The 25490-nt window shown below is 38.7% G+C and overlaps 1 protein-coding gene across 1 annotated transcript in view; it reads left to right on the forward strand.

Moving 5' to 3' along the window:
- Positions 1 to 25490, forward strand: part of PROS1 (protein S (alpha)) — a 100377-nt gene that overhangs the window by 65814 nt on the left and 9073 nt on the right. Inside the window, exons 7-12 of the mRNA XM_008061893.1 lie at positions 2975 to 3100; positions 6741 to 6862; positions 10069 to 10184; positions 13809 to 13998; positions 19563 to 19730; positions 21647 to 21815. Of these exons, the coding sequence (XP_008060084.1) occupies positions 2975 to 3100; positions 6741 to 6862; positions 10069 to 10184; positions 13809 to 13998; positions 19563 to 19730; positions 21647 to 21815 (891 nt within the window). The remainder of the gene's footprint in view (positions 1 to 2974; positions 3101 to 6740; positions 6863 to 10068; positions 10185 to 13808; positions 13999 to 19562; positions 19731 to 21646; positions 21816 to 25490) is intronic.

Genomic DNA, 25490 nt, shown 5'->3' on the forward strand with positions numbered 1-25490 from the left:
TTTATTGTTGTTTTCTTATTGTGTGTGTGTTCCAGTAAAGAATTTCATTACAAAGTGAGGTTTCAATGTAGGTCTTTACATTCTACAGACTTTGCAAAATTATTGTTCATCCTTTGTTTTCAGACACTAGCATATTATTTCTTTTTTTTCTTTGCAGAATCTATTTTATTGTTTCATTCCTTTCTTTTCTTTATCTTTATTCAGTAATATAAGTAGCTATACAAAGAAATATGCCACATCCTTAATAACCTTTTCTGTTGTATTTGATTTTTCCTTTTCAGAAATATCTTTCTGATTTCTAATCTAAAACCTTCATCTTGCACCTTGTTTCCTGTTTTAGTTTGGGAAAGATAAAGAAGATCTGGTTTTCTTTTTCCTTACACACTTAAGATCACATCATCGCTTATAGCTCTGCCTTATTTTCTTCAAACTTAAGTAATATCTCTCAGTTTAACTTTCTAACAAGTCATTTTATTAGCATATTTCTTTGTTTCCCTATCCCAAATCTTGCCTTTTTTTTCTTCTCTGTCCCTGTACACTGTCCCTTCTGCCTGACTGTTTTACTTGCTGTAACTAAATCTTTTAATATTCATGCTGTGTGTGTGAATAACTAAAAACAAAATTTCCCAACCTGGAGTTAAATCTTGCTTTTAGAAACTGAATACAGTTAACATAGAAGTCCACCACCATTTGTTTTGCTAAGAGGTTAAAAGAAAGAAGTCAGAATGTAAACTTCTTGTTCAACACCTTACTTATATTTGTTTCAATAAAACCCCAAATAGGATTCATATTCAAATGGTTTGTATCTTGCTGTATAATAGTGTTTACTATGATGTAGTTTAATACAATTTAAAGTGCAGTTAAATGACACTAAACTGAACTGCATTAACTAACAACTTCTTCTAAACAAGTATCCAATGTGTGACCATATGTCTTTCTCATCTGCCTATTTGAAGGTCTGTTTGAGTGCAGATATTTAGAATAATTAGAGTAATGGCATCATTAGAACACCAGTTATGGAAAACCATTGTAATTCTGGGTACTATATGCACCCCCTACACAAATAACACCCATTCACACATCTTTATTCAAACACTTGAAGAGTCTGTCTAAATAATTTGTGACTTTTTTAAATTAAAAAATATTTTATTCTTATTCACTGAGTTATTACATGCACATATGTATAAATGACAACAAAACATTCTCTTATATATAAAAATATTTCTGACGACCAGAACGTTTGTTTTTATATTCTCCATTTGCATAGTCCTTTATCCATGATACTTAAGAGTTAGAGTACAAAACAGAAGAATATGTAAAACACTATTGCAATGGGACCCTTGCCAAGATGTGGATATGCTTGGGATCAAGTTGTCAGGACTGGTCTATGAAGGCAAGAATACAGCTTTTCCTCAGACATTAGATGTCAGTGTAGAGTCATAAAATCAATGTACTGTAACCTAAACTCATATGATCTAAATAATTCCCTGCAATATGCCTGAAACCAAAGGATTTTAGTCATATGTTTTTACTTTATTTAAAAAATATGGATTTTATAGATCTTTTTAGAAAATTAAATATTTTATTTTTAATTAACTAAAGACTCACACAAAGTTGTGAGAAAGATTACAGAGAGAGCCCATATGCCCTCTACCCAATTTTCCTTAATGGTAATGTGTTATGAAATTATAGTATAATATCACATATTATTGACATTGGATATTGACATTGATATAGTCAAGAGAAAGAAAAGTTCCCACAAGGGAACTGATTCCATTATTTTTGTGCAAGTTATTTTAAATTGAGTGATATCTGAAATGTTGGCAGTTAGTCTGTGGAAAAAAGCTTTAACTTTTTAGGATAGAAAATATGCTTTCCTGGCCGGACTCAGTGGCTCAGCCTGTAATCCCAGCACTTTGGGAGGCCGAGGCGAGTGGATTGCCTGAATCCATGGGTTCGAGACCAGTGCGGGCAACTTGCTGAGACCTCATCTTTACAATACATCCAAAAAATTAGCCAGGTGTGGTAGCACACGCCTGTAGTTCCAGCTACTTGGAAGGCTGAGGAGGAAGGATCGCCGGAGCCCAGCAGGTCGAGGCTGGAGTGGCCGTGAGTGTGCCACTACACTCCAGCCTAGGCAACAGAGTGAGACTCCAACTCAAAAAAAAAAAAAAAAAAGAAGAAGAAGAAAAGAAAAGAAAATGTGCTTTCCATTTCCGTTCTGAATTTGTGTTTCTCCAGAGAGTACAGATGAGAAAAGTTCACTAATAATTCCATCTCCATTGAACCCTTTCTGTCTCTTGCTTTATTTTCTTCACAGGTGCTTATCTGGTAACTAGTTACAATCAAAATTGTATCTCTTACTTCATTATGCAATGTAATAAATGCATCTGAAATTTCTGGAATATTAATTTAGCACTAAATTAATATTGGAATAACTACAGATGTCTAAGTACTCTGAGAACTTAATCTCATTTTAAATTTGAGTCACAATTGAATAGGCAACCATTATAGTGTACAGATTAGATATTTGTCCATTTCCAAAGGAACAAGGTAAAACAGATGAGCCATCTCATTTAAAAAAAATATTTGTGGTGATATGAAGTAGAATTTTATTTTCAAGAGCATATTTCAGAAGCATATATTTACATATGCATTTGAAGAATATGGTTGAATCTCTTTCATTTATTTTCATACTATAACCTGGCAGATAAGAAAATAACTAAAGCCCTCTCCTTTCAAATAACTAGAAAGGAGGGTGGCAAACATCAAACAAATTCCCAATGCATTTGTATAAATAAATCATATTTAGTGAACTACAGTATGATGATAGATTTAATATTTTTGTTCCAAAGCCAATTTGTTGTCTTATCACAGTATTAAATTAGATCCAGGGAACACGATTCAAGGTTCTTTGCCTGTGTCTGCAGGTATGAGGGGAAAAGTTTTTTTAATATATTGATTTCATTTATAGATCTGGATGAATGCTCTGTGAAGCCAAGCATCTGTGGCACAGCTGTGTGCAAGAACATCCCAGGAGACTTTGAATGTGAATGCCCTGAAGGCTACAGATACAATCCCAAATCAAAGTCTTGCGAAGGTAGAATGCTGGAGGTGTCATTGTTGGTGGTGGAGAGGGTGGGTTGCAACCCTGAGTTGATACTTAAAAGTTTAGCTTTGACCAGGCGTGGTGGCTCATGTCTATAACCTCAGCACTTTAGGAGGCCGAGGTGAGAGAATTGCCTGAGCCCACGGGTTCGGGACCAGCCTGGGCAATCCGGCAAGACCTCAGCTCTACAATAAACCAAGAAAAATTAGCCAGGCGTGATGGCGCATTGCCTGTAGTTCCTTCTACTTGGAAGGCTGATGTGGAAAGATTGCCTGAGACCAGCAGGTCGAGGCTGCAGTGACTGTGAGCGTGCCACTGCACTCCAGCCTGGGCGACAGAGTGAGATTCCAACTCAATAAATAAATAAATACATAAGTTTTGCTTTGTTTGACATTGGCAATCAGGTTTTTTAATTCTTGATATAGCTAGCATTTTCAATTGGGTAATCGTTGGCTTCCTGCCAGAGTAAAAGTATGCAAGACACATGCTGTTTAGGTTTCATTATGCACTCCGATTGGCCCTTTAAGCCAGTGGTCCCTAACGTTCCTGGCATCAGAGACTCGTTTTGTGGAAGACAGTTTTTCCATGGGGAGGGAGAAGGAAGGAAGAGGGGGGATCCTCAGGCATTAGATTCTCATAAGGAGCACTCAACCCAGATCCCTTGCATGCTCAAGTCACAATAGTGCTCACACTCTGTGATAATCTAATGCCGCTACTGTTGTGACAGAAGACAGAGCTCCGCTCGCCGGCTGCTTACCTCTTGCCATGGGGCCCAGCTCCTAACAGGCAACTTACCAGTCCTGATCCACGGCCAGGAGGTTGGGCACCCCTGCTTTAAAAACTGTATATGAGTTGGCAACCTCCATGTGTGATAAAAGCAAGATAAACATATTTTCATAATATTCACACACATAATGAGAATTTCAGCTTGGAAGGAAAAACACATTCGTACAAAAGAAAGACACAAGCTTAAAAATTATCTGAATTAGTCAGGCGAGATGGCTAATGCCTATAATCCTAGCACTTTGGGAGGCCAAAGCAAAAGAATTTCCTGAGTCCAGGGGTTCGTGGTGGCACGTGCCTGTAGTTCCAGCTACTTGGAGGGCAGAGGTAGAATAATCGTCTGAGCCCAGGAGGTCAAGGCTGTGGAAGCCGTGATTACACCACTGCACTCAAGTCTGGGAGACGGAGACTCTGGATCAAAAAACAAACAAAAACAAAAAAACCCCAAAATCAAAAACCATTGCGCATGGTTAAAAACTTTAGTCCAAGCTTTCCAGTGATCTTCTGTGCATATGTCATTTATTCTAACACGGGCAATGACACTGTTGTATTATCTCATGATAACCAAATGATAACGGCACTCTAGAAATCTGGAAGTATTGTTCAGTAAAGTCAGTGCCTGTGGATTTGGGATAGCCTTTTGGAGTACTGTTACTTGATTTGGCTATAGTGGGGTCCCGTGTGCCTTGGGTGGCTCAAATCATATTTGAGTTGTTTGTTTGTTTATAATAATATGCACAAATGATCTCACACCCTCGTTCAAATTTTTAAAAATTTCACGATGGATTTAATGTCATGGCTAAACCTCAATCAATAATAATTTTTCTATTGTGGCAAAACAGGTATAATATATAATGTACACTCTAAAAAATAGATTTAGGGGTACAAATATAGTTTTAATGTACCCTTTTTTTTTCGAGTCAGGGTCTCACTCTGCCACACATGGCTTACTACACCCATGGCTTACCACAGCCTCAATGTCTTGGGCTCAAGTGATCCTTCTGCCTCAGCCTCCCAAGTGGCTGGGACTGCAGGCATGTATCACCACACCTGGCTAATTTTTTTTATTATTATTTTTGTAGAGACAAGGTCTTGTTATGTTGCCTAGGCTGTTCACGAGCTCCTGGGCTGAAGCAACCTTTTGTCCTCAGCCTCCTAAAGTGCTGGGCTTACAGGCATGAGCCATGACACCTGGCCTTAACCATTTTTAAATGTCAAATTCTGTGCCATTAATTCCTCCTACACTATTGTGCAGCTATCGTTGTCGTTTATTTCTGAAATCTTTTATCGCCCCAAATAGAAACTCTGTAACCATTAAGCAATGAGAATTTCCTCTTATTAGTTACCTTGTTAGAGGTAACCTCCAGCAACTGCTAATCTACTTTTCTTCTTGATGAAGTTGCCTAAATGAATAATCATTTTAGACTAGGTTTTGTTCAAGTATAAATGTTCCTTTTGAGATTGTGATGTTTTACCTTCTTGTGCACACACCAAAAATATCCTCTCCAAGCCACACATACCATTTCTACTCTCCCACCACTTCAGACAGAAATTACTGTGGTGATCCCTAGACATTTGACGATTTATCGTTAGCAGACTTCATCATCTATATTGCAGTTTTATTCACTGAATGACAGATTTTTTAAAAAAGACATATGACTATATGTTTATCTAATTTTAATCATATATCATGCAATTTTAATGCGACTGAACAATCACTAATTTGGGGGATCTATTTTAAATCCTTTTATGAGAACATATTCAATAATAGCATTTATGAATTTGGAATTTTTTAAAGATCACAGGGTACACCCAATTAAAATGCCAAAATGTAGCTCTGAAGGGGACTTTAACTTAAACATGATATTACAAACTTTCAAGAAAAATATGGAGTGAGGACATGGATAATATCGGAGATCATATCACAATGAGGTTTTTTTTTTAATAAAGGTATATTAAGAAATAAAGATATGACTGGGCACAGAGACTCACGCCTGTAATCCCAACACTTTGGGAGGTGAAGGTGAGAGTATTGCCTAAGTCCAGGGGTTCGAGACCAGCCTGGGTGACGTGGTGAGACCTTGTCTCTACAATAAATCAAAAAAATTAGCTGGGCATGGTGGTGTGTGCCTGCAGTTCCAGCTACTTGGAAGGCTGAAGCGGAAGGATCTCCTGAGTCCAGCAGGTTCAGGCTGTGGTGGCTGTGAGCGTGTCACTGCACTCCAGCCTGGGTGATAGAGTGAGACTCTGACTCAAAAAGAAGAAAAATAAAATAAAGATATGTTCTTGAATTTACTGCCACCATTAATGATTGCATTATGAGAAGTCAAATGTTCTTGATATTGTCATATTAACCTCAAAGGACTCTTCCCTTCCCTACCTTTTCCTTTCTTTTCTTCTTTTCTTTCCGTCTTTCCCCTCCCTCACCGTTCCTCTTCCTGTTTATTCATTTTTCTTTTCTTCGAAGCAATGAATTAGGAGCTAATCTCAATGGAATTCAAATAATCAGACATGACAGTTAAGTTGAGACTCAAGCTTTTTTTTCTTCAAATTAAAAATCAAAAATGACCCTAATTGTCATACTTTTATTATTCATCATGGAAAGTTATAAATTAAATTTGTTGCTTCAAGTGTGTACATAAATAAAAATCGCACTCGTAACTCACTTAAATTTCCATGTCAAGTGTTTAAACGTGACTTCATGCCACAGGAATTTCTTTCCCTAAGGATCTATTATCATGGATTATCTCATTAACATCAGAATATCCCTCTGCCTATTAGATTGCACATTTGGAAGTTGCTAAAGTTTGTTTGTTTGTTTGTTTGTTTGTTTGTTTTTCCCTCCCAGATATAGACGAGTGTTCAGAGAACATGTGTGCTCAACTTTGTGTCAATTACCCTGGAGGTTACTCTTGTTACTGTGATGGGAAGAAAGGGTTCAAACTTGCACCAGATCAGAAGAGTTGTGAGGTAAACATTTTACAATGCTAAATTTCTCGTCTCTTTTCTAAAATGAGAGATCCAGGTACTTTTGTTTTTATTTTTATTTTTTATTTTTTGAGTCATAGTCTTACTCTGTCGCCCAGGTGGGAGTGCAGTGATATGCTCACGGCCACCTCGGCCTCAACCTGCTGGGCTCGGGTGATCCTTTTGCCTCAGCCTTTCAAGTAGCTGGAACTACAGGCATGCACCACCACACCTGGCTAATTTTTTGATTTATTGTAGAGACGAGGTCTTGCCAAGTTGCCCAGGATGGTCTCGAGCCCCTGGACCCAGGCAATCCTCTTGCCTCTACCTCCCAAAGTGCTGGGATTACAGGCGTGAGCCATCGTGCCCGGCCAATTTTTTGATATGTTGTAGACACGAGATCTCGTCAAGTTCTCCAGGCTAGTCTTGAACCTCTGGGCTCAGGCAATCCTCTTGCCTCCGCCTCCCAATTAGAAGTGTGAGCCACTGCGCCTGGTGCCAGGTGCTTACTTTAACATAGATGAAGTAAGTTAGGAAAATACAGATGTTCTACAACAATTACTGTAGTTATAAGTAAGCTATGAGTCATGATCTATTTACTAATTATGGTCATGTGAGTCATAACATTGGATAATTAGTGACTGGTTTTTTTTTTAAAAAAAGGCTGCAGAGTGATAGTTTAGAGCGTACTCACCTGTAGCCTGTACACTGGTAAAATGCAAAGTGTATTGCTCACTTAAGAAACCAAGAAAAGCTGAGGTTAATACTCCTTTTTGAAAAAAAATTCTCCACAGAACTTTAGTGAAAACCTTTTCCAGTGTCTACTTTCCTGTATTCTACTCTGACAAATTTGATCACGCCTTAGTCATGTTAGTACTTGTAAAAATGCTCATAAACTTTCAGATGGAAATAGCTTTGTCAGACTACAACTTAGTGGAGTTTAAGTATATCAAAATTCAGAGATGTTGATTTTGTTAATTTGTGTCTCTCAGACTTGCTTTTAGTTACTAAGATTTACTGTATAATTGATCCAGAAATTGAATGTTGGATGTAGGTCCTACTTTTTCCCTTCATGAAATAAATGTCTACATCTGAAGCTCTCTCTCTCTCTTTTTTTTTTTCCTAAATAAGAATCGCTTTTGGTGATCTTTTCAATTCTTGCATCTTTTTTTTTTTTTTCGAGTCAGAGTCTCACTCTGCTGCCCAGGTTAAAGTGCAGTGGCAAGCTTACAGCCACCACAACCTCAACCTCCTGGGCTCAGGCAATCCTTCTGCCTCAGCCTTCCAAGTAGCCGGAACTAAAGGCTCGCACTACCCTGCCCAGCTTATTTTTTGATTTATTGTAGAGACGAGGTATCACCAAGTTGCCCAGGCTGGTCTTGAACCCCTGAGCTCAGGCAATCCTCTTTCTTCGGCCTCCCAAAATGCTGGGATTACAGGCTTGAGCCATCGTGTCTGGCCTGCATCTCTTTTTTTTTTTAATAAGTGGATATGAAATTATATATGAATATGAGGCAGACCAGAAAAATGTTCTAAATGATGATTTAGCTACATGTATACACATAAGTCTATATCTGTCACCCAGACAAAGGTGTGTAAGTCCAAGAAAGGGTAACACTCAATATTATGTCACCTACTTGGTAAAGGAGGATAAAGTAGACTAGTTGGCATGTATAGTAACTTTGGTGCTACTTAATTGAAATGCCATGCTGTGTGAATGTTTGTTTTGTAATTTAGCCCTTTATTAGTTCAGTATGTGTTGTAGTAACATATCACCATCTGAATCGATTTATTAAAGTTCTAAGAGGAAATGAAATGTTATTCCTGGGCCTATATATTTAATACAGTGCTATGTACACAATTCCTTTCAAAGTATCTCTGTAGGTTTCCAAGAACTTATCCCTTAAAAACTTTCCATTTTAATTTTTGGTTTCACTCTTAGGAAAAAAAATACTTGATACCATATTATGACTCTAAATCACTTTCTTGTCAATTTCTTGGAGACTTTGATATCTTCTATTTATCTCCTCCGTGTTTTCTAGTATTCCCTTTACTATCTCGATTACCCATTCTTGCTCAGAAAATTTTTGTTTAATGAATGAATGAGTGAATGAATGAGATGTTGCTTATTAGTTCATTCGTTCTTCCACCTATTTTCGACTCCAAATAAAAATAATTTTCAGACATAATTCATGGAATGTATCACACCTGACAATATAAAAAATACATGTTGGTACTTGAAGAAAAAGATTGTGTTTAGGACTGAGATAAATCTTAAGCCACACGCATTGAGTGAGACTTTATTTGGTTTATTTATTTTATTTTATTTATCTATTTTGAGTCTCATTCTGTCACTCAGTCTGGAGTGCAGTGGCATGCTCATGGCCACTGTAGCCTCGACTTGCTGGGCTCAGGTGATCCTTCTATCTCAGCCTTCCAAGTAGCTGGAACTATAGGCATGTATCACCATGTCCACCAAACTTTATTATTATTATTTTTTGAGTCAGAATTTCGCTCTGTTGCCCAGGCTGGAGTGCAGTGGCATGGTCGTTGCTATCGCAGCCTCAACCTCTGGGCTCAGGCGATCCTTCTGCTTCTTCCTTACAAGTAGTTGTAACTACAGGCATGTGCTAACATGCCCGACTAATTTTTCTTGATTTATTGTAGAGATGAGGTCTCACCATGTTGCCCAGGCTGGTCTCGAACCCCTGGACTCACAATCCTCTTTCTTTCTTTCTTTCTTTCTTTCTTTCTTTCTTTCTTTCTTTCTTTCTTTCTTTCTTTCTTTCTTCTTTTTCTCTCTTTCTTCTCTTTCTCTCTTTCTCTCTCTCTCTCTTTCTCTCTCTCTCTCTCTGTCTTTCTTTTTGATTTATTGTAGAGATGAGGTCTCGTCAACTTGCCCAGGCTGGTCTCAGACCCCTGGACTCAGACAGTCCTCTTACATTCACCTTCCAAAGTTCTGGGGTGATAGGTGAAAGCCGCTATGCCCAGGGGAGTGAGACTTAAAAACACATATATTCTTGGAGGTTTTGCTGTTTGACCATACAAGGAAGTGGAAGATGTTACTTTATTATTACTAAAGGTATTCTTAATTTATTTTAGTGTATCACAGAAAATATAATAGGAACCTGATAAAGAAAGAGCAATCTGACACAAACACCAAGCAATAACGAATTCATTGTGTTGGTTTGTTTCGTGTTTCTTTCCAGATTGTTCCAGTGTGCCTTCCTTTGAACCAGGACAAAAATTATGAGTTACTTTACTTGGCAGAGCACTTTGCAGGAGTCGTTTTATATTTAAAATTTCGTTTGCCTGAAATTACCAGGTGAGGAACAACACCAGCGATCATTTCTAGATGTTAAGTGGGTAAAAGCAGAAAAAAAATTGACTGAAAAGGTTTGAAATGTATAAAACTGTATTCCCAATTAGATTATTTGTATGCTACCATCACATGTCATGGGGGACTCTAAAGTTAATTTGCTCCTTCACACATGTAATTTTCATGCTCAAAACTTTTGGGGTCATTCTAGGCTGATCTTCTCAATTATCATTTTACCTCATTTTATCATTCTTTTGTAGTAAATACTTATTTACAAAGCTGGGGAAGTAGATTTAAGGTACTTGTGAAGTTTTATTGTTCTTCATCCCTGTTATGAAAACTAAGTAATAAAAAATGTTTATTGTATTGCTTTCATTTTATTTATTTTTTTGATTCAGAGTCTCACTCTGTCGCCCAGGCTTGAGTGCAGTGGCATGCTCACGGCCACCGCAGCCTCGGTCTGCTGGGCTCAGGAAATCCTTCCTCTTCAGCCTTCCAAGTAGCTGGAATCACAGGCGTGCACCACCACACTCGGCTAATTTTTTAATTTATTGTAGAGATGAGGTCTCGCCATGTTGCCCAGACTGATCTTAAACCCCTGACTCAGGCAGTCCTCTCAGCTCTGTCTCTCAAAGTGCTGGGATTACAGGCCTGAGCCATCACACCTGGCTTTTAGACTATCATTATATTCCAAATTATTAAGGAAAATTTACAAGGTTGCTTAAGTGGTATTTTGAAGACATACATTGCATAATTTTAGTCGACTGAATACTTTGTCATCTCTGTGGTTAGATTGGCTTTAGGAAGGGAGTACTCACTATGATTTTGAGTCATGGTTCTAGTTTAGTTATCAGCATTTCTTAGAATCACACATTGTTGGAAGTAGAAGAAAGAAATTGTAATATTGTTAGAATACGGGAAGGAAAAAATATTTGAGACTTATTATGCAGTCCAAATTTTAAAATATTTTAATTAAATAAGTATGCATTGTCTACATGAGTGATCATTCATTAAATAATTCAACTCAATTCATAGACATCTTATTATTGAAGAGCATTGAAAGTTATATTGAGGTTTACTTATACAGTTGTGTGAATGCAACCTTCCATTTCCCCCCAATACCTGGTTTTCCCAGCTAACATCTCAGAGCAAATCTTCTAATGATGTCGACTGGAGACAACCCTGTCTAGCTGTGAAAATAATGAGAATGAGAGAGAAAAGAATGTTAGTTATAATATACCTTCAGACACTTATTTATTTATTTTGAGTAGGTGTCTCACTCTGTCACCCAGGCTGGAGTGCAGTGGCATGTTCACAGCCACACAACCTCGACTTGCTAGGCTCAGGCGATCCTTTCGCTCAGCCTTCCAGGTAGCTGGAACCACAGGTGTATGCCACCACACCCAGCTAATTTTTTTGATTTATTGTGGAGACAGGTTCTCACCATGTTGCCCAGGCTGGCCTCGAACCCCTGGGCTCAGGCAGTCCTCTCGCCTCCGCCTCCCAAAGTGCTGGGATTACAGGCAGGAGCTACTATGCCCAGTTACCTTCAGATACTGGAAGGAGTACAATGCCATGTCCTGAGGTTCCTCATCCATGGATTCACCCAAACCTCGGATAAACTATATTAAAAAATAAAAATAAAACAATACAACGGAGCAAAGTAATGCAAATAAAAAGCAATACAGTATAACTGTTTACATAGCATTTGCATTATATTAGGCATTGTATGTATTCTAGAGATGATTTAAAGTATACTAGAGAATGTGCACAGGTTATATGCAAATATTGTGTCATTTTATGTAAAGGATTTGAGCATCTGTAGATGATAGTATTGACTCGCATCCTGGAACCAAAGCCCTGTGGATACCTAGGGATGAGTATATTCATTTCTCACTGATCATTCACAGTAGTTTGATCCCTAACATTTAATCAGAATTGACCAAATAATTATTTTTATCCAGAGTGTGTTTATGATTCATTTAATTTAAACCTTTAACTGAAGTATAATGTATGTACAGAAATGTACATGTATATTTAAACGTACAGCTTGATGAATTTTTATAAATTTTCTGTGTAGCTAACATAAGAACAGCAAATGATTTTTTTTTTTTTGCAAATTCTTTTATCTCTGTTTCCCATGATCAAATAATTCCCTTACCCAAATGTTAACAAATTCATTTTTTTTCCCACTTCACAATATTCTGAAAAAGGATGAATTGTTCCCCAGTGTAATGAATCAGTGTACTGATGATGTATTCCAGAAACAAAATATGCAGAACAGGACTCTTTGAAATACCAATTGAACATAATTTTACAAAGAGAAGGAAATTATCTCCATAATAGGATCAACTTCTGGAAACTCCAGAGCATATGCAGATTTGAATTTTGGCAAGGTAATGCATGCCTCACACCAGCAAAATGCTCAGATAATTATGAAAGAGGATAGCTGTCCTTGTTCCAAGCAAAATGGTTCTTTTCTACAGAATCTGAGTTCAGTGCATTCCAACATGCTTTACTCCCCATTTTACCTTTTTTGACTATTTCCTTGGAATTCTAAAGATGGAAAAGTTGAATTCCCCTTGTGAGAGATCATTGCCCCTTTGCAAACAGTGACTCTATGACTATTACTGCTACACTTTGGGATAAGAGTGTGGGATTTCTTCCCGCCTTAGTTAGCAGTTATCTGAAGTCCTGACTGTGTCACCTAAGTGACCTTTATTTTAACTTAACTCAGGTGACTAATAGTTATGCATCTATTTTTCTTTTTTTACTGTCTGTCTTTTTTCAATTATTTTGATTTGCTGGTCCCTTGAAACTTTCATGCTGCTTCTCATTACAGTGTTCTAAGAATACTGAATCAACATGTTATTTTTAATCCGGCATCCCTAAGCTTTTTCTCCCCTGTAATAGCTACATATATGTCTAGCAACAAAGCTCAGACACCCTCAGACACATGAATAACCTGTACAATAGCTTTTAAGTTTTCCTTCTCCATAGTCTCCTGCAGTGATTTATACAATGAAATCAAGCTCACAGACATACTTTCAAGTTTTTTATTTTTCTTGCCACACATGAAGGCTTAATTATGTCTACAGTCATCCAGATACTATCTTGTAGGTCTCTGTGAGTGATTCCTTCCTGACATATGTGAAATCATGAGAAAAATACGCATCTTGATGGATAAACCAATCATTAAATGGTAACATCTTTTATTAATCACTTATGGATACAGAAAAAAAAACACCACCACATCTTAATGTCAGATTAGGTAGTGTACAAAAGGCTCCAGGAGAGATATAGTATGCCTGATATTTGTATATGTGCATTAATTCCAGCATTCGAAAGATGCCTTCAAAACGTATGCCAAAAAAAGATGAAAAATTACCAAAGCATCCTTGGGGAAAAGATTCCGAATAAGCAAGAAAATACAATAACTTGATTTTAAACACACATGGAGCCAGAGACCATACATAAACAGTCTAATTCTGCCCTTTTATTAATTCCAGAGAACAAAAATAAATAGCTGACCCTTTCTACGTATTACTGTTTGCCAGTACTAGAAAAAAAAAATAATGCATTGAGCCTTTTCCTTTTTCTCACTATGAAGGATCTCTGTTTATTTTTTAGATTTTCAGCTGAATTTGATTTCCGGACATATGATTCAGAAGGTGTTATACTGTTTGCAGAATCTCTCGATCACTCAGCTTGGTTCCTGATTGCTCTTCGTGATGGAAAGATTGAAATTCAGCTCAAGAATGAGTATACAAGTCAAATCACAGTTGGAGGCAAAGTTATTAATAATGGTCAATGGAATATGGTACGTTCTGCTGACTTTCTAAATATCTTCTCACTTTGATGCAGTATGGTATATGAAGTATATTCTAAACACTGTAAATCCCTGTAACAGCCTCGGAATCAATTCCCTCACTTAGCATATTTAAAACTTACCATAACTAAAATTGTTTTTAGTTATTTGCTTGATCTACTCTTCTTTGATGTTTTACTTTTTTTTCTTTTTGAGTCTCAGTCTCACTGTCGCCCTGGCTGGAATGCAGCAGCATGCTCAGGGACACCACAGCCTCGACCTGCTGGCCTCGGGCGATCCTTCCGCCTTATCCTTCCAAGTAGCTAAAACCACAGGCGTGCACCACAAAACGCTCGGCTAAGTTTTTGATTTATTGTAGAGATGAGGTCTTGCCAAGTTGCCCAGGCTGGTCGCGAACCCCTGGGCTCAGGCAATCTTCTCGCCTCCGCCTCCCAAAGTTCTGGGATTACAGACGTGAGCCACTGCACCTGGCACATTTTACCTTTTTTAGTGGCTGTCATTTGATGGACAATGATGTCTCTCCTATAGATCAGGGATTATTAGGAGCCTAACAGTTTATGCAAAGACATCACTGATCCAGAAACCGCTCCCCACTTGACACCAACAATTTTAAAATGGAAGAGAAATACATGTAATTACAAAGCCAAAAAGTGAATTCAACTTTAAATACAAGGAGATAGATAAGTAATCAATTTTGAACAAACAGCATACCCTAGCAGGTACCAATCAGCATGCTTAGAAACTCGCATTTTGGTTGAATCCTATAAAGAGCCTTTATTTTAATAATGGAGTACAGCACTTTAATCAACCTGATTAAAATGGGACTTCTTTTTTGGAGAAGGGATTACTGTTGGTCAACAAACAGTGGAAAGAAGTCTTTTCTGCAGTAGAGTCATTGCTGCTGTCAGTAGAGGGTAGCTGACAGATCATCTCCACCTGAGAACGCAGTGCCCCAAAGGGACACCATCTATGCCCACGGGAACTAGAGACTAGGCTTGAGAAGCCATGTTGTGAAGTCATCGCTGAGTTATTTTGTTTCTTTATTATCCACCTTTGCACGCATTTATTCAATAAGCTTTTAGTGAGCACCTTTTTTTAACTTTTAAATTTTTTATTTTGAAATTGTGGGGTACAATCACTTTTTTTTTTAAGTTGAGGTCTCACTCTGTCACTCAGGCTGGAGTGCGTTGGCAAGATCACAGCTGGACCTCCTGGGCTCAGGCAATCCTCCTGCCTCAGTCTCCCAAATAACTGGGAATACAGGCGCTTACTATCACACACGGCTCACTTTTTAAATATTTTGTAGTGATGAAGTGTTGCTATGTTACCTAGGCTGGTCTCAAATTCCTGGGCTCAAGCAATCCTCTTTTAGCGAGCACTTTTAAAGTACTAGGTGCCCAAGTTCGAGAACTCCAGCAAGAGATTTTTCTTGCTCTTGAGCTTAGTACCTCATAGATAAGCAGCTGTTGATTGATTGACTGAGTCGGAGTCTCACTTTGTTGTCACCCAGGCTGGAGTACAGTGGCACGGTCATGACTCACTGCAGCCTCGACCTCCTGGGCTCTGGCGATCCTTCTGCCTCAGCCTCCTGAGTAGCTGGGACTACAGGCATGCACCACCACACTTGGCTAAGTTTTTAATTTTTGGAAGAGAGGAGGTCTCGCTATGGTACCCAGGCCGATTTTGAACTCCTTGGCTCAGTGGTCTTTCAGCCTCCGCCTCCCAAAGTGCTAAGATTACAGGTGTGAGCCACCATGCCCAGCCTTTCCTTACTCTTCAGCTTAGTACTCCACAGATAAGTGACTATTGTTGCTTTATTAATTTTTTTAATTGAGTCAGGGTGCAATCATGGCTCACAGCAGCCTTCACCTTCTGGGCTCAGGCGATCTTTCTGCCTCAGCCTCCTAAGTAACTGTGACTACTCAGGCACACACTCCCACTCCTGGCTATTTTTTTGATTTTTTGTAGAGACAGCTCCTTGTTATGTTGCCTAAGCTGGTCTGAAACTCCTGAGACCAAGCAGTCATCTGACCTCAGCCTCCCAAACGACTGAGATTCCAGGCATGAGCCACCACGCCTGGTGTGTTGCTGCTTTGTGAACTAATGCAATGTAACATTATCCTAATATTAGTTTGAAATATGAAATTATGTCATCATCCACTCAACAAAATACTTATTAAGCACTTTATGTGCCAATCCTTATTCTAGGTGATAAAGATACAACTAATAAAACAAAGGCACTGCCTTTCTGGAGCCTGCATTCTAGTGGGGAGATGTGAACAAGCGCTGCATGAAAAAATGAATATGCCAGGTAGTTATTAATATTAATGCTATGAGGATAAAGCAGGCAAGGCAGGGCCTAGAGAATGACAATAGGGTGCATATAGAATCAGGACAGCATCTCCGATGAGGTTAGATCTCAGCCGAGACCTGAGGACACAAGTCGTGAATAATATACGGGGGATATAAGATGAATCTGCACCGTGTGAACAGCAAGTACGGAGTCTCAAGGGAAATCATGTGTTTGAGGAACAACAAGAAGATCAGTGTAGATACAGTGGAGTGACAGAGCGAGAACGTAGCTCGAAAATGAGGTCAGAAATGGCGTCTGGAGTAAGATCATCTAGGGCCTTGGGGACCACAGTGAGGACTTGGATTTTATGCCAAGCGGAAGAGTTGAATGGTTTTGAGAAGTGATGTGATAGAATTCGCATTTTTTAAAATTAATTTTTATTATAGAGATGGGGGGTGCACTTCGGGGTTAGGTATGCAAACATTGATCACGCCGGTGCCCTTGTTGATGAGGTATGTCCCTCCCTCCCTTAGCAGTTTCCCTCAACTGCTAATCCCACCCTCCCTCTGACAGTTTTCCACTACTGCCAATCCCTTTCTTATAGTATTATAATAATTGTTCAAGATCCGTTTATGAGTGAGAACATATGGAACTCTGTTCTTTGTTTCTGTGGTAAATCACTGAGTATGATCTACTCCAAATCCATCCAGGTTGGTGCAAAGTCCATATGTTTGTCCTTCTTTATGGCTGCATAATATTCATTGTATACATGTGCCACACTTTTTTTTTATCCAGTCCAGCTTCGATGGGCAACACGGTTGGTTCCATGTTTTTGCTATCATGAATAGAGCTGCAACAAACATACGTGTGCAGGTATCTTCTTGGTAGAATAATTTGAGTTCCTCCGGGTATATTCCCAATAGGAGAATTGCTGGGTCATATGGAAGGTCAATTTCTAATTCTTTCAGAAATCGCCACACTGTTTTCCAGAGAGGTTGTACCAGTTTGCATTCCCACCAGCAGTGTCGAAGCGTTCCTTTTGCTCCACATCCTCGCCAGCCTCTGTTGTTTGTTTTATTAATGATGGCCATTCTTACAGGGGTTAATAATTTGCATTTTTAAAGATGATCCTGATCAGATAATTACAAGCATGAGTATTCCCGACAGGAATATCTAGCAGGGATGCTCAGAAGGTTTCCAGGATGCCGAACATCCCTTACTTACTGGGCATGACTAGTTCATGTGCATCTTGCAGTGCCAGCATGGCCCTGACTCACTGGGACAAATAAGAGTGTTTGCCAACTCCAAATTCTCCAAATGCCCTAGAGCGAGGCAGAGAGTCTCATGTCAAATACTTGCATGACTCGATGGAAGGGTCTGGTGCCTGAGCCCTGAGGTTTTATACTGGAGATAGAGAAGTCAGCCAGAGATAGGTCAAGAAGGCCAAGATGAGAAAGTCTGTGAAGGAGGGAGTTGACATCAGGGTACAGGGCTGCTGCTTGACCATGTTACAGACAGAGTGTTGACCAACTGTACATCTGTGCTGCTAAACCTATTTTACTTTACGGGCTAGACTTTCCCTTTCGGTCTTGATGCTGTATTATGCCCATTGTTGGGCTTCAGTTATCGATTGGTAAGTGGAGTTTGCATTGTCAATCTGGTAGTTTCACATGAAGCAATAGCAGCCATGGCTTTTCAAACCGTCTGAATGGGAGGATTCTTTTAGTGTAGTTTGCTCCCACTTCCATTATTATTTTTTTTAAACCCAAACACTTCCAAAATTGGAAAATCCCAGTTTTGTGTATGTCCTTCCTTGTGTACTCGGTCACTTTTTAATTTTGGAAGAAAACAACTTGTGTGCAATAAGCACAATACTGGACGTACTGATTTAGTTAATAGTAAGAGCTTATTTGCATTATTGATTCCATATGCTTACTTTTATTTTATTTTATTTTATTTGTTTGAGTTGGAGTCTCACTCTGTCGTCCAGACTGGAGTGCAGTGGCCGCTCCCGGCCACCGCAGCCTCGACCTGCTGGGCTCCGGCGATCCTTCCGCCTCAGCCTTCCGAGTAGCCGAAACTACAGGCACGTGCTCCACGCCCGGCTAATTTTTTGATTTATTGTAGAAATGCGGTCTCGCCAAGTTGCCCAGGTGGACCTCGAACCCATGGGCTCAGGCAATCCACTCACCTCGGCCTCCCAAAGCGCTGGGATTACAGGCTGAACCATCGAGCCCGGCCCGTATGCTTTTTTAAACAGCAGCAAAATATGAACACTTAAAATTTTCCTAAGATAGAATGGCTCACTTTTGAAAACCATTAATTTTATAGCGTACTGGGATTGAAAGATATCTAATTGAATGTTTAAATTTAACAGAATTATATTGATTTCTTTCCTTTTCTTCTTTTTTTTTTTTTTTTTTTTTTTGAGTCAGAGTCTTACTCTGTTGCCCAGGCTGGAGTGCAGTGACACAGTCACAGGTACTGGAGCCCCAGCTTGCTAGGCTCAGGTGATCCTTCTGCTTCAACTTTCCAAGTATCTGGAACTACAGGCGCGGGCCAACACACCTGGCTAATATTTTTTTAAGTTTATTGTAAAGATGAGGTCTTGCTAAGTTGCCCAGGCTGCTCTTCAACCCCTGGGCTCAGGAAATCTTGCCTACACCTCCCAAAGTGCTGAGATTACAGGCATGAGCCATCATGCGTAGCAGAATTATAGTGATTAACTTTAAAATATGCTGTGCCTTTAATTTGTGATCAAGCACTATCACCTTAAACATATTTTTTGTGTGTGTGTCAGAGTCTCACTCTGTCACCCAGGCTGGAGTGCAGTGACACGATCATGGCCACCGCAGTCTCGACTGGGCTCAGGCAGTCTTCCTGCCTCAAACTTCCAAGTAGCTGAAACTCAGTCACCATATGCGAGTCACCATAGCCAGCTAATTTTTTTGATTAATTATAGAGATGAAGTCTCTCCTAGTTGCCCAGGCTGGTCTTGAACTCTTGGACTCAGGCAGTCCTCTCGCTTGAGCCTCCCAAAGTGCTGGGATTACAGGCGTGAGCCACCGCGCCTGCCTTCAATACATTTGTATTACATTTATCATAATTTGACATTCCAAATGGGATGTAACAAATTAATAATTTATTAAAATGATTATTTTGGAAAAGAATTTATTGGAATAATAACAGAATTTTTCAATCTCAGCGTTTCAAATGACATATAGTAGTGCTAGGATGTTAATTTTTGTCTTTTTAATTGTAGGTGTCTGTGGAAGAATTAGAACATAGTATTAGTGTTAAAATAGCTAAAGAAGCTGTGATGAATATAAATAAACCTGGAAGCCTTTTTAAGCCTACAAATGGATTTCTGGAAACCAAAGTATACTTTGCAGGACTCCCTCGGATCATGGAAAATGCCCTCATTAAACCGGTAATGACCCAAGCTTCTGTCATCCGTCATGGATGAATTTATCTCTCCATGATGAATAGAGGTAGAGTAGGTTTGAAGATGCTTTTTTCTAAGAGTCAACAGAAGTTATTTTGTTAAACATACTGAGTGTGACAACTTGAAATGAACATGGAAAAATAACATCAGTGCCCTTGAAATTATATGAGAGAAATAAGAAAACGAACGTAGTGGTTTTGTGTTCACTTAAATCCCCTGCATTACTCATAGAGAAGTAGATCTCTGAATTCTCAAGTGTCAGCTCAGCGTTAATGTCATAATAGTCTATAACCAACCATTAACCTAAGTGTCTATATTTGAGTACAATGCTATATAATTGCATGATTTTGTCGAAGTCAGTCAAAGGATCTTCTCAGGTCCAGTTTTAGGACTTAAATTTGAGAACGTAAAGATAGCACATACTGTGGAATTTGTTATTTTAAAAAACATTTACTGGGGGTATGACTATTGCCCATCATAAATTGGAATGAGATATAATAGATGATTTTCTGAATGTGATGTTTGTTTAATAACTGTGAAATAGGTTTTATAAAAGAGACTAGGTACTGTCCTCAAAGAGTTTTAAAATTTTCATTTGAAATCGTGAGCCTGCCAGATACACATGCTGATTTAATTTAAATATTAACTGTTTTATGTTCATCTTTCATTCATGGTAGTTCATAGTTATTCTAACTTTTTTTTTTTTTTTTGAGTAGGAGTCTTACTCTGTCACCCTGGCTAGAGTACAGTGGCACCCTCATGGCCACTGCAGCCTCAACCTGCTGGGTTCAGGTGATCCTTCCACCTCAGCCTTCTAAGTAGCTGGAACTACAGGCATGCACCACCATGGCTGGCTAATTTTTTTATTTATTGTAGAGATGACATCTTGCCATGTTGCCCACGTTGCTCTTGAACCCCTGGGCTCAGGCAATCCTCTCACCTCCGCCTCCGATTACAGGCGTGAACCACTGTGCCTGGCTTATTCTAACTTTTAAAATACCTCTGTGATATGTGATATGAAACTGAAGTAGTTAACTATGTCAGAATGAATTTACCTGTTCTTTGAAAGAGATAAATCAAGATACTTAAAAAGTTAAATAAATTAATCAAAGAGAATCAGCCATTTATGAAATGACTACTACATAGTTGAACCTGTCTAGATGCTTTGGTGGAGATTAAAGAATGAAAGCACTTCTTTTTTTGAGTTGGTCTCACTGTGATGCCCAGGCTGGAGTGCAGTGGCACACTCATGGCTACCCCAGTGTCAATCTGCTGGGCTCCGGCATTCCTTCCGCCTCAGCCTTCCAAGTAGCTGGAACTACAGGCACACTACCACATCCAGCTAATTTTTTTTTTTTAACTGTAGAGACAAGGTCTTGCCAAGTTGCTGGGGCTGGTCTCAAACCCACGGGCTCAGGAAATCCACTCACCTAGGCCTCCCAAAGTGCTGGGATTACAGGCTAAGCCTCCAAGCCCTGCCCGAGAATGAAAACACTTTTCTTCCTGAAGGGGCTTCGAGTCTGATCGGCAAGGCGAACCTATATTGCAAATGCAATTCAGGAAGAACAGAAAGCAGTTTAGAGCCCAGGACCGCAGCTAGAATAAATATAAAACTCAAGAGCAGAAAAGTTACCACTGGATGATATAGGAAGGGCAGGTGGGGCTGCAGGTGTTAAAATCATTAAGATCCCATGGAGGGTGTGGGATGATGTAATCTCATTTTTACTGAAAAAGACTGTCCTTCTGAAGAATACTTGAAAAAGAAAAATTTAGATACAATTCAAAATATATAAAAATATCATCAAGAATTTTCCCTCTAGATGGAAACCTACACCCATTATAGATTAATCCACTTCTTTAAGTTTAAAATGCACTTCTTGACCTGTGTTTTAATTTGTTAGATTAACTCTCGTCTAGACGGATGTATGCGAGGTTGGAATTTGATGAATCAAGGAGCTTCAGGAGTAAAGGAAATTATTCAAGAGAAACAAAATAAGCATTGCCTCATTACTGTGGAGAAGGGCTCCTACTATCCTGGTGCTGGAGTTGCTCAATTTAGCATAGATTACAGTACGTAATTTCTCATCTTATTTCTCTTTTCTCATTAATGAATAAATGTATTTTTGAAAAACAGCAATTATTTCTTCAATAAACATTATTGAGTATCTACTATGTGACCACCATAGTCTTTAGCTTATTCATGCTGTAATATACTTTTTACAAAATGTTTTCAGTATATTGGAAAACATATAAAGGCAATTAAATTTACTTATGTTAATATTTAAAGCTTACTGATACCCAGTCTGATTCATTTAGGGTGAATTCAGATGACTTACTTTAAAGTTTACTGACTTATCAGTCGTATGGAGTCTACCAATTCATGCTTTAAAAGGATTTGTCTTTGTTTCTAGAATTTCTATTTGATCTTTTCTTAAAAATTTCTCTCTGTAGAAATTCCCCATCTGTTCATACATGTTGTCTAGCTTATCCACCCAAACCTTCAACATACTCATTATATAATTTTTAATTCCCCATCTAATAGTTTCAACTGTGTCATATCTGAGTCTGGTCATGTTGATTGCTTTGTCTCTTGACTGAGTGCTGTTTTTTGTTTTTTTTTTCCTTGCCTCTTTGTGTTAGACAATTTTTTTTTTTTTTTTTTTTTGAGTTGGAGTCTCACTCTGTCACCCAGACTGGAGTGCAGTGGCTGCTCCTGGCCACCGCAGCCTCGCCTGCTGGGCTCCGGCGATCCTTCTGCCTCAGCCTTCCAAGTAGCCAGAATCACAGGCATGCGCTGTATTTTTTTATTTATTGTAGAGATGAGGTCTCGCTGCCCAGGAGGGTCTTGAACCCACGGGCTCAGGCAATCCACTCACCTCAGCCTCCCAAAGGCGCGGGATTACAGGCTGAGCCACTGAGCCCGGCATGTTAGACAATTTTTGTGTAGAGGTGGACATCTTATGTAGAACAGTAAAGGCTAAGATAAATAATATTTATGTCTGGAAATGAGTACCTCTCTTCTTTTGCTAAGCCTTTCATGAGGGAGATTGAACAATCTAGTAGAGTCGAGCTGCTTGAGTTATTGTCAGAATTACCCTTAGTGCATGACAGATTTCAAATTCCTCTATTATTACTTTCTGCTTAGGGTAAGGGAGTGATTTGCTAGAGAGTTTCTCTTAATAGCTGATGAGCTACTAAATTTTTCTTAATAGAAGCTCATTTTTAGGTATTTCCTTTATGCTATGCCTTAGAAAAGTGTCTCTTCCACTTATGTCTCCTAAGTGTTCTGCCCACTCCCAACAGAGTTCCCTTGTTTGCTACTTGACATTTGCTTATGTGGTAAAGAAGACCTAGAGGTAAGGGTGATGTCAGGGTACATGGGGTGCAGTTGTTTTGTGAGTTCTTGATTTCACCATGAGAAAGAATTTAAGAGAAAGTCACAGAATCCAAGTATAATTTATTATAGAGCAGAAAACACTTTTAAGGGAGAACGCTGGGTGTCTTAGAAAGACACACGCTTGCCTTTAACAAGAAACTTTATATAAGTCCACAACAGTGATTAAGCAAACAATTTCATAAGCTAAGAGTAGAGGGCTGCAGGTATTGGATCACAAGTTTTGATTACTCTCTCTCAACCTTTTAAGTTTACAGTGTCACCAGGACCCTCTAAATAATAGAAAGTTACTATGTAACTAGATCTGGGCTTTTCTTAGAACACCATTACTCTGAGTTTTGGGCAGTTCCTCATTGTTTCTGTGATTTACTCCACTGGCAGCTCCACATTCCAACCTGCAAGGTGGTCAGGTCTGATATGCCTGTTCAGTCAGGTGTTGATCAAGAAAGTTGCATACCAATAATCTCAATTTGACCTAAGAAAACTTGTCTAGCTACATCTAAGCCATTTGCTATGCTATGGCTTAGTGGCATATACCCAGTAGTGGCATTATGGGAACATTCTCTGACTAGTTCATGTACAGATTCAGTCTTAGGCAGGTGTTATATCCCTGGATCTCAGGAGTGTGTACTTTTTATTATTCCTCTTCCCCACCCTCACCCGTAGAGGAGATGTCTAATGATCAGGACACAGATGTTTTTCTGCTCCTCCTCTGTGGTAGGTAGTTTTTTTTGTAGTTTTTCTTGTTTCTATTCCCTAATCTATAGGTGCAGTGGGTCATCCTATGTGTCCTAAAGACAAGAGTTGCTGCCCTTCTCACAATGCTTTCAGGATTTTGCTGAATAGAGTAGATAAAGATGGATCTGGTTGGTGCTTTGTGACTTTCTTGCAGCTGTGCTCTCTCAGGACTGCGCTAGAAGGGGGCTTTTTCTGATTTCTTTCCCTGCCCCCAGTTTTTCTCTCGCACACACAGTAAGGTCTGTGGAGAAAAGCCTGTGAGTGAGCATGAATTTCTCTGTGCTTGTGGTTTCTAGGATTTCTAAATGCTCACACAGACTGAATCTGTACATGAGCGAGTCAGAGAATGTTCCCCCTAATGCCAGCAGTTAGCATAGCAAATGGCTTAGATGTAGCTAGACAAGTTTTCTTAGGTCAAATGGCTTAGATGTAGCTAGACAAGTTTTTTTAGGCAGGTCAAATTAAGATCATTGAAGAACAGGGTGGTTAAGCATTCAGGCACCTGTCTTATTGGTACACAACTATCTTGATGGGCTTAGCAATTTATTTAAGGTTTTACCTACATTATTTTTATCAAATTATATGGCATCTGGCGTCTGCCCTGGGTAAGAATGTGTTCTCATGCTGGCTCTCCCTGGAAGCACCGTCTTGCTTTAAGTTTCTGGTTAGCTCCTTGCTGTGCAACCTCAGCTCGCTGATAGTTCAAGAGAGGTTGTGATTATGTAAGTAGTTTGGCTTTTGTTCTTGTTGTTGTAAGGGTAGGAGTAGCATTCCTTCCAGTTTTTATAGCCTAAGGTGAGAAGGAAGTCTTGCCAGATTCCCAGGTTTTTATCTTTACAAATAATCTGTGGACATGTAAAAAAATACATCCCTGTTCCCTTATGTGATCAATTCCATAGAAGAAAACTTTAGAATTAGGTTATTTCCATCCAAGGTTATGTAAATATATACTTACTACAGGTTAAATTGCATTTAAAAAAAAATTCTTATATTAACACTACTACCAACAGAACGAGAGAGTTTATGCTTGACATTTGTTTCCAATTTGATAGTTCAAAATTTAAATTTTTGTTGTTTTAAATATTATCATCCTAATTTTTACTGAACTTGAATATCTCCCCATAGTTTATTAGCTATTTGTGTATTTTAATTATTTTATTGAATTCTTTGTCTTTTTCTGTTTTAGGAGTTTATTATTTGAGCTACTCACACTTTGCATTGTAAATTAAGTTAGTGTTAATATAATAGTTCTGCTTTAAGAAAAATGTGTCTTTGAATGTGTTTATTTGTAACCTAAAAAAAATTTATTGCATTTTTAAGGAAGACTCTTACCAGTGATTTCTGTTTTTCTGACATAAATGAGTACAATGCCTTTAACTTTTGCTCTGTTCTGCATATGAAGAATGATTAAGAAAATATTATAAAATGGATGATTATTAAATATAAAGATAAAACTAAGCCCATACTTATTTGTTCAGAGAAAAATAATTCCTGAAAAGGTAATGAAAAGAAAAGTATTGTGCCTGAAAAAAAAAATCACTTTCTTTTTTTTTGAAGTCGGAGTCTCACTCTGTCACCCAGGCTGGAGTGCTGTGGCAAGTTCACGTCCACTG

This window comes from Carlito syrichta, unplaced genomic scaffold (assembly GCF_000164805.1).
Source record: "Carlito syrichta isolate Samal-C Ts95f unplaced genomic scaffold, Tarsius_syrichta-2.0.1 Scaffold305637, whole genome shotgun sequence".
Classification (NCBI taxonomy): domain Eukaryota; kingdom Metazoa; phylum Chordata; class Mammalia; order Primates; family Tarsiidae; genus Carlito; species Carlito syrichta.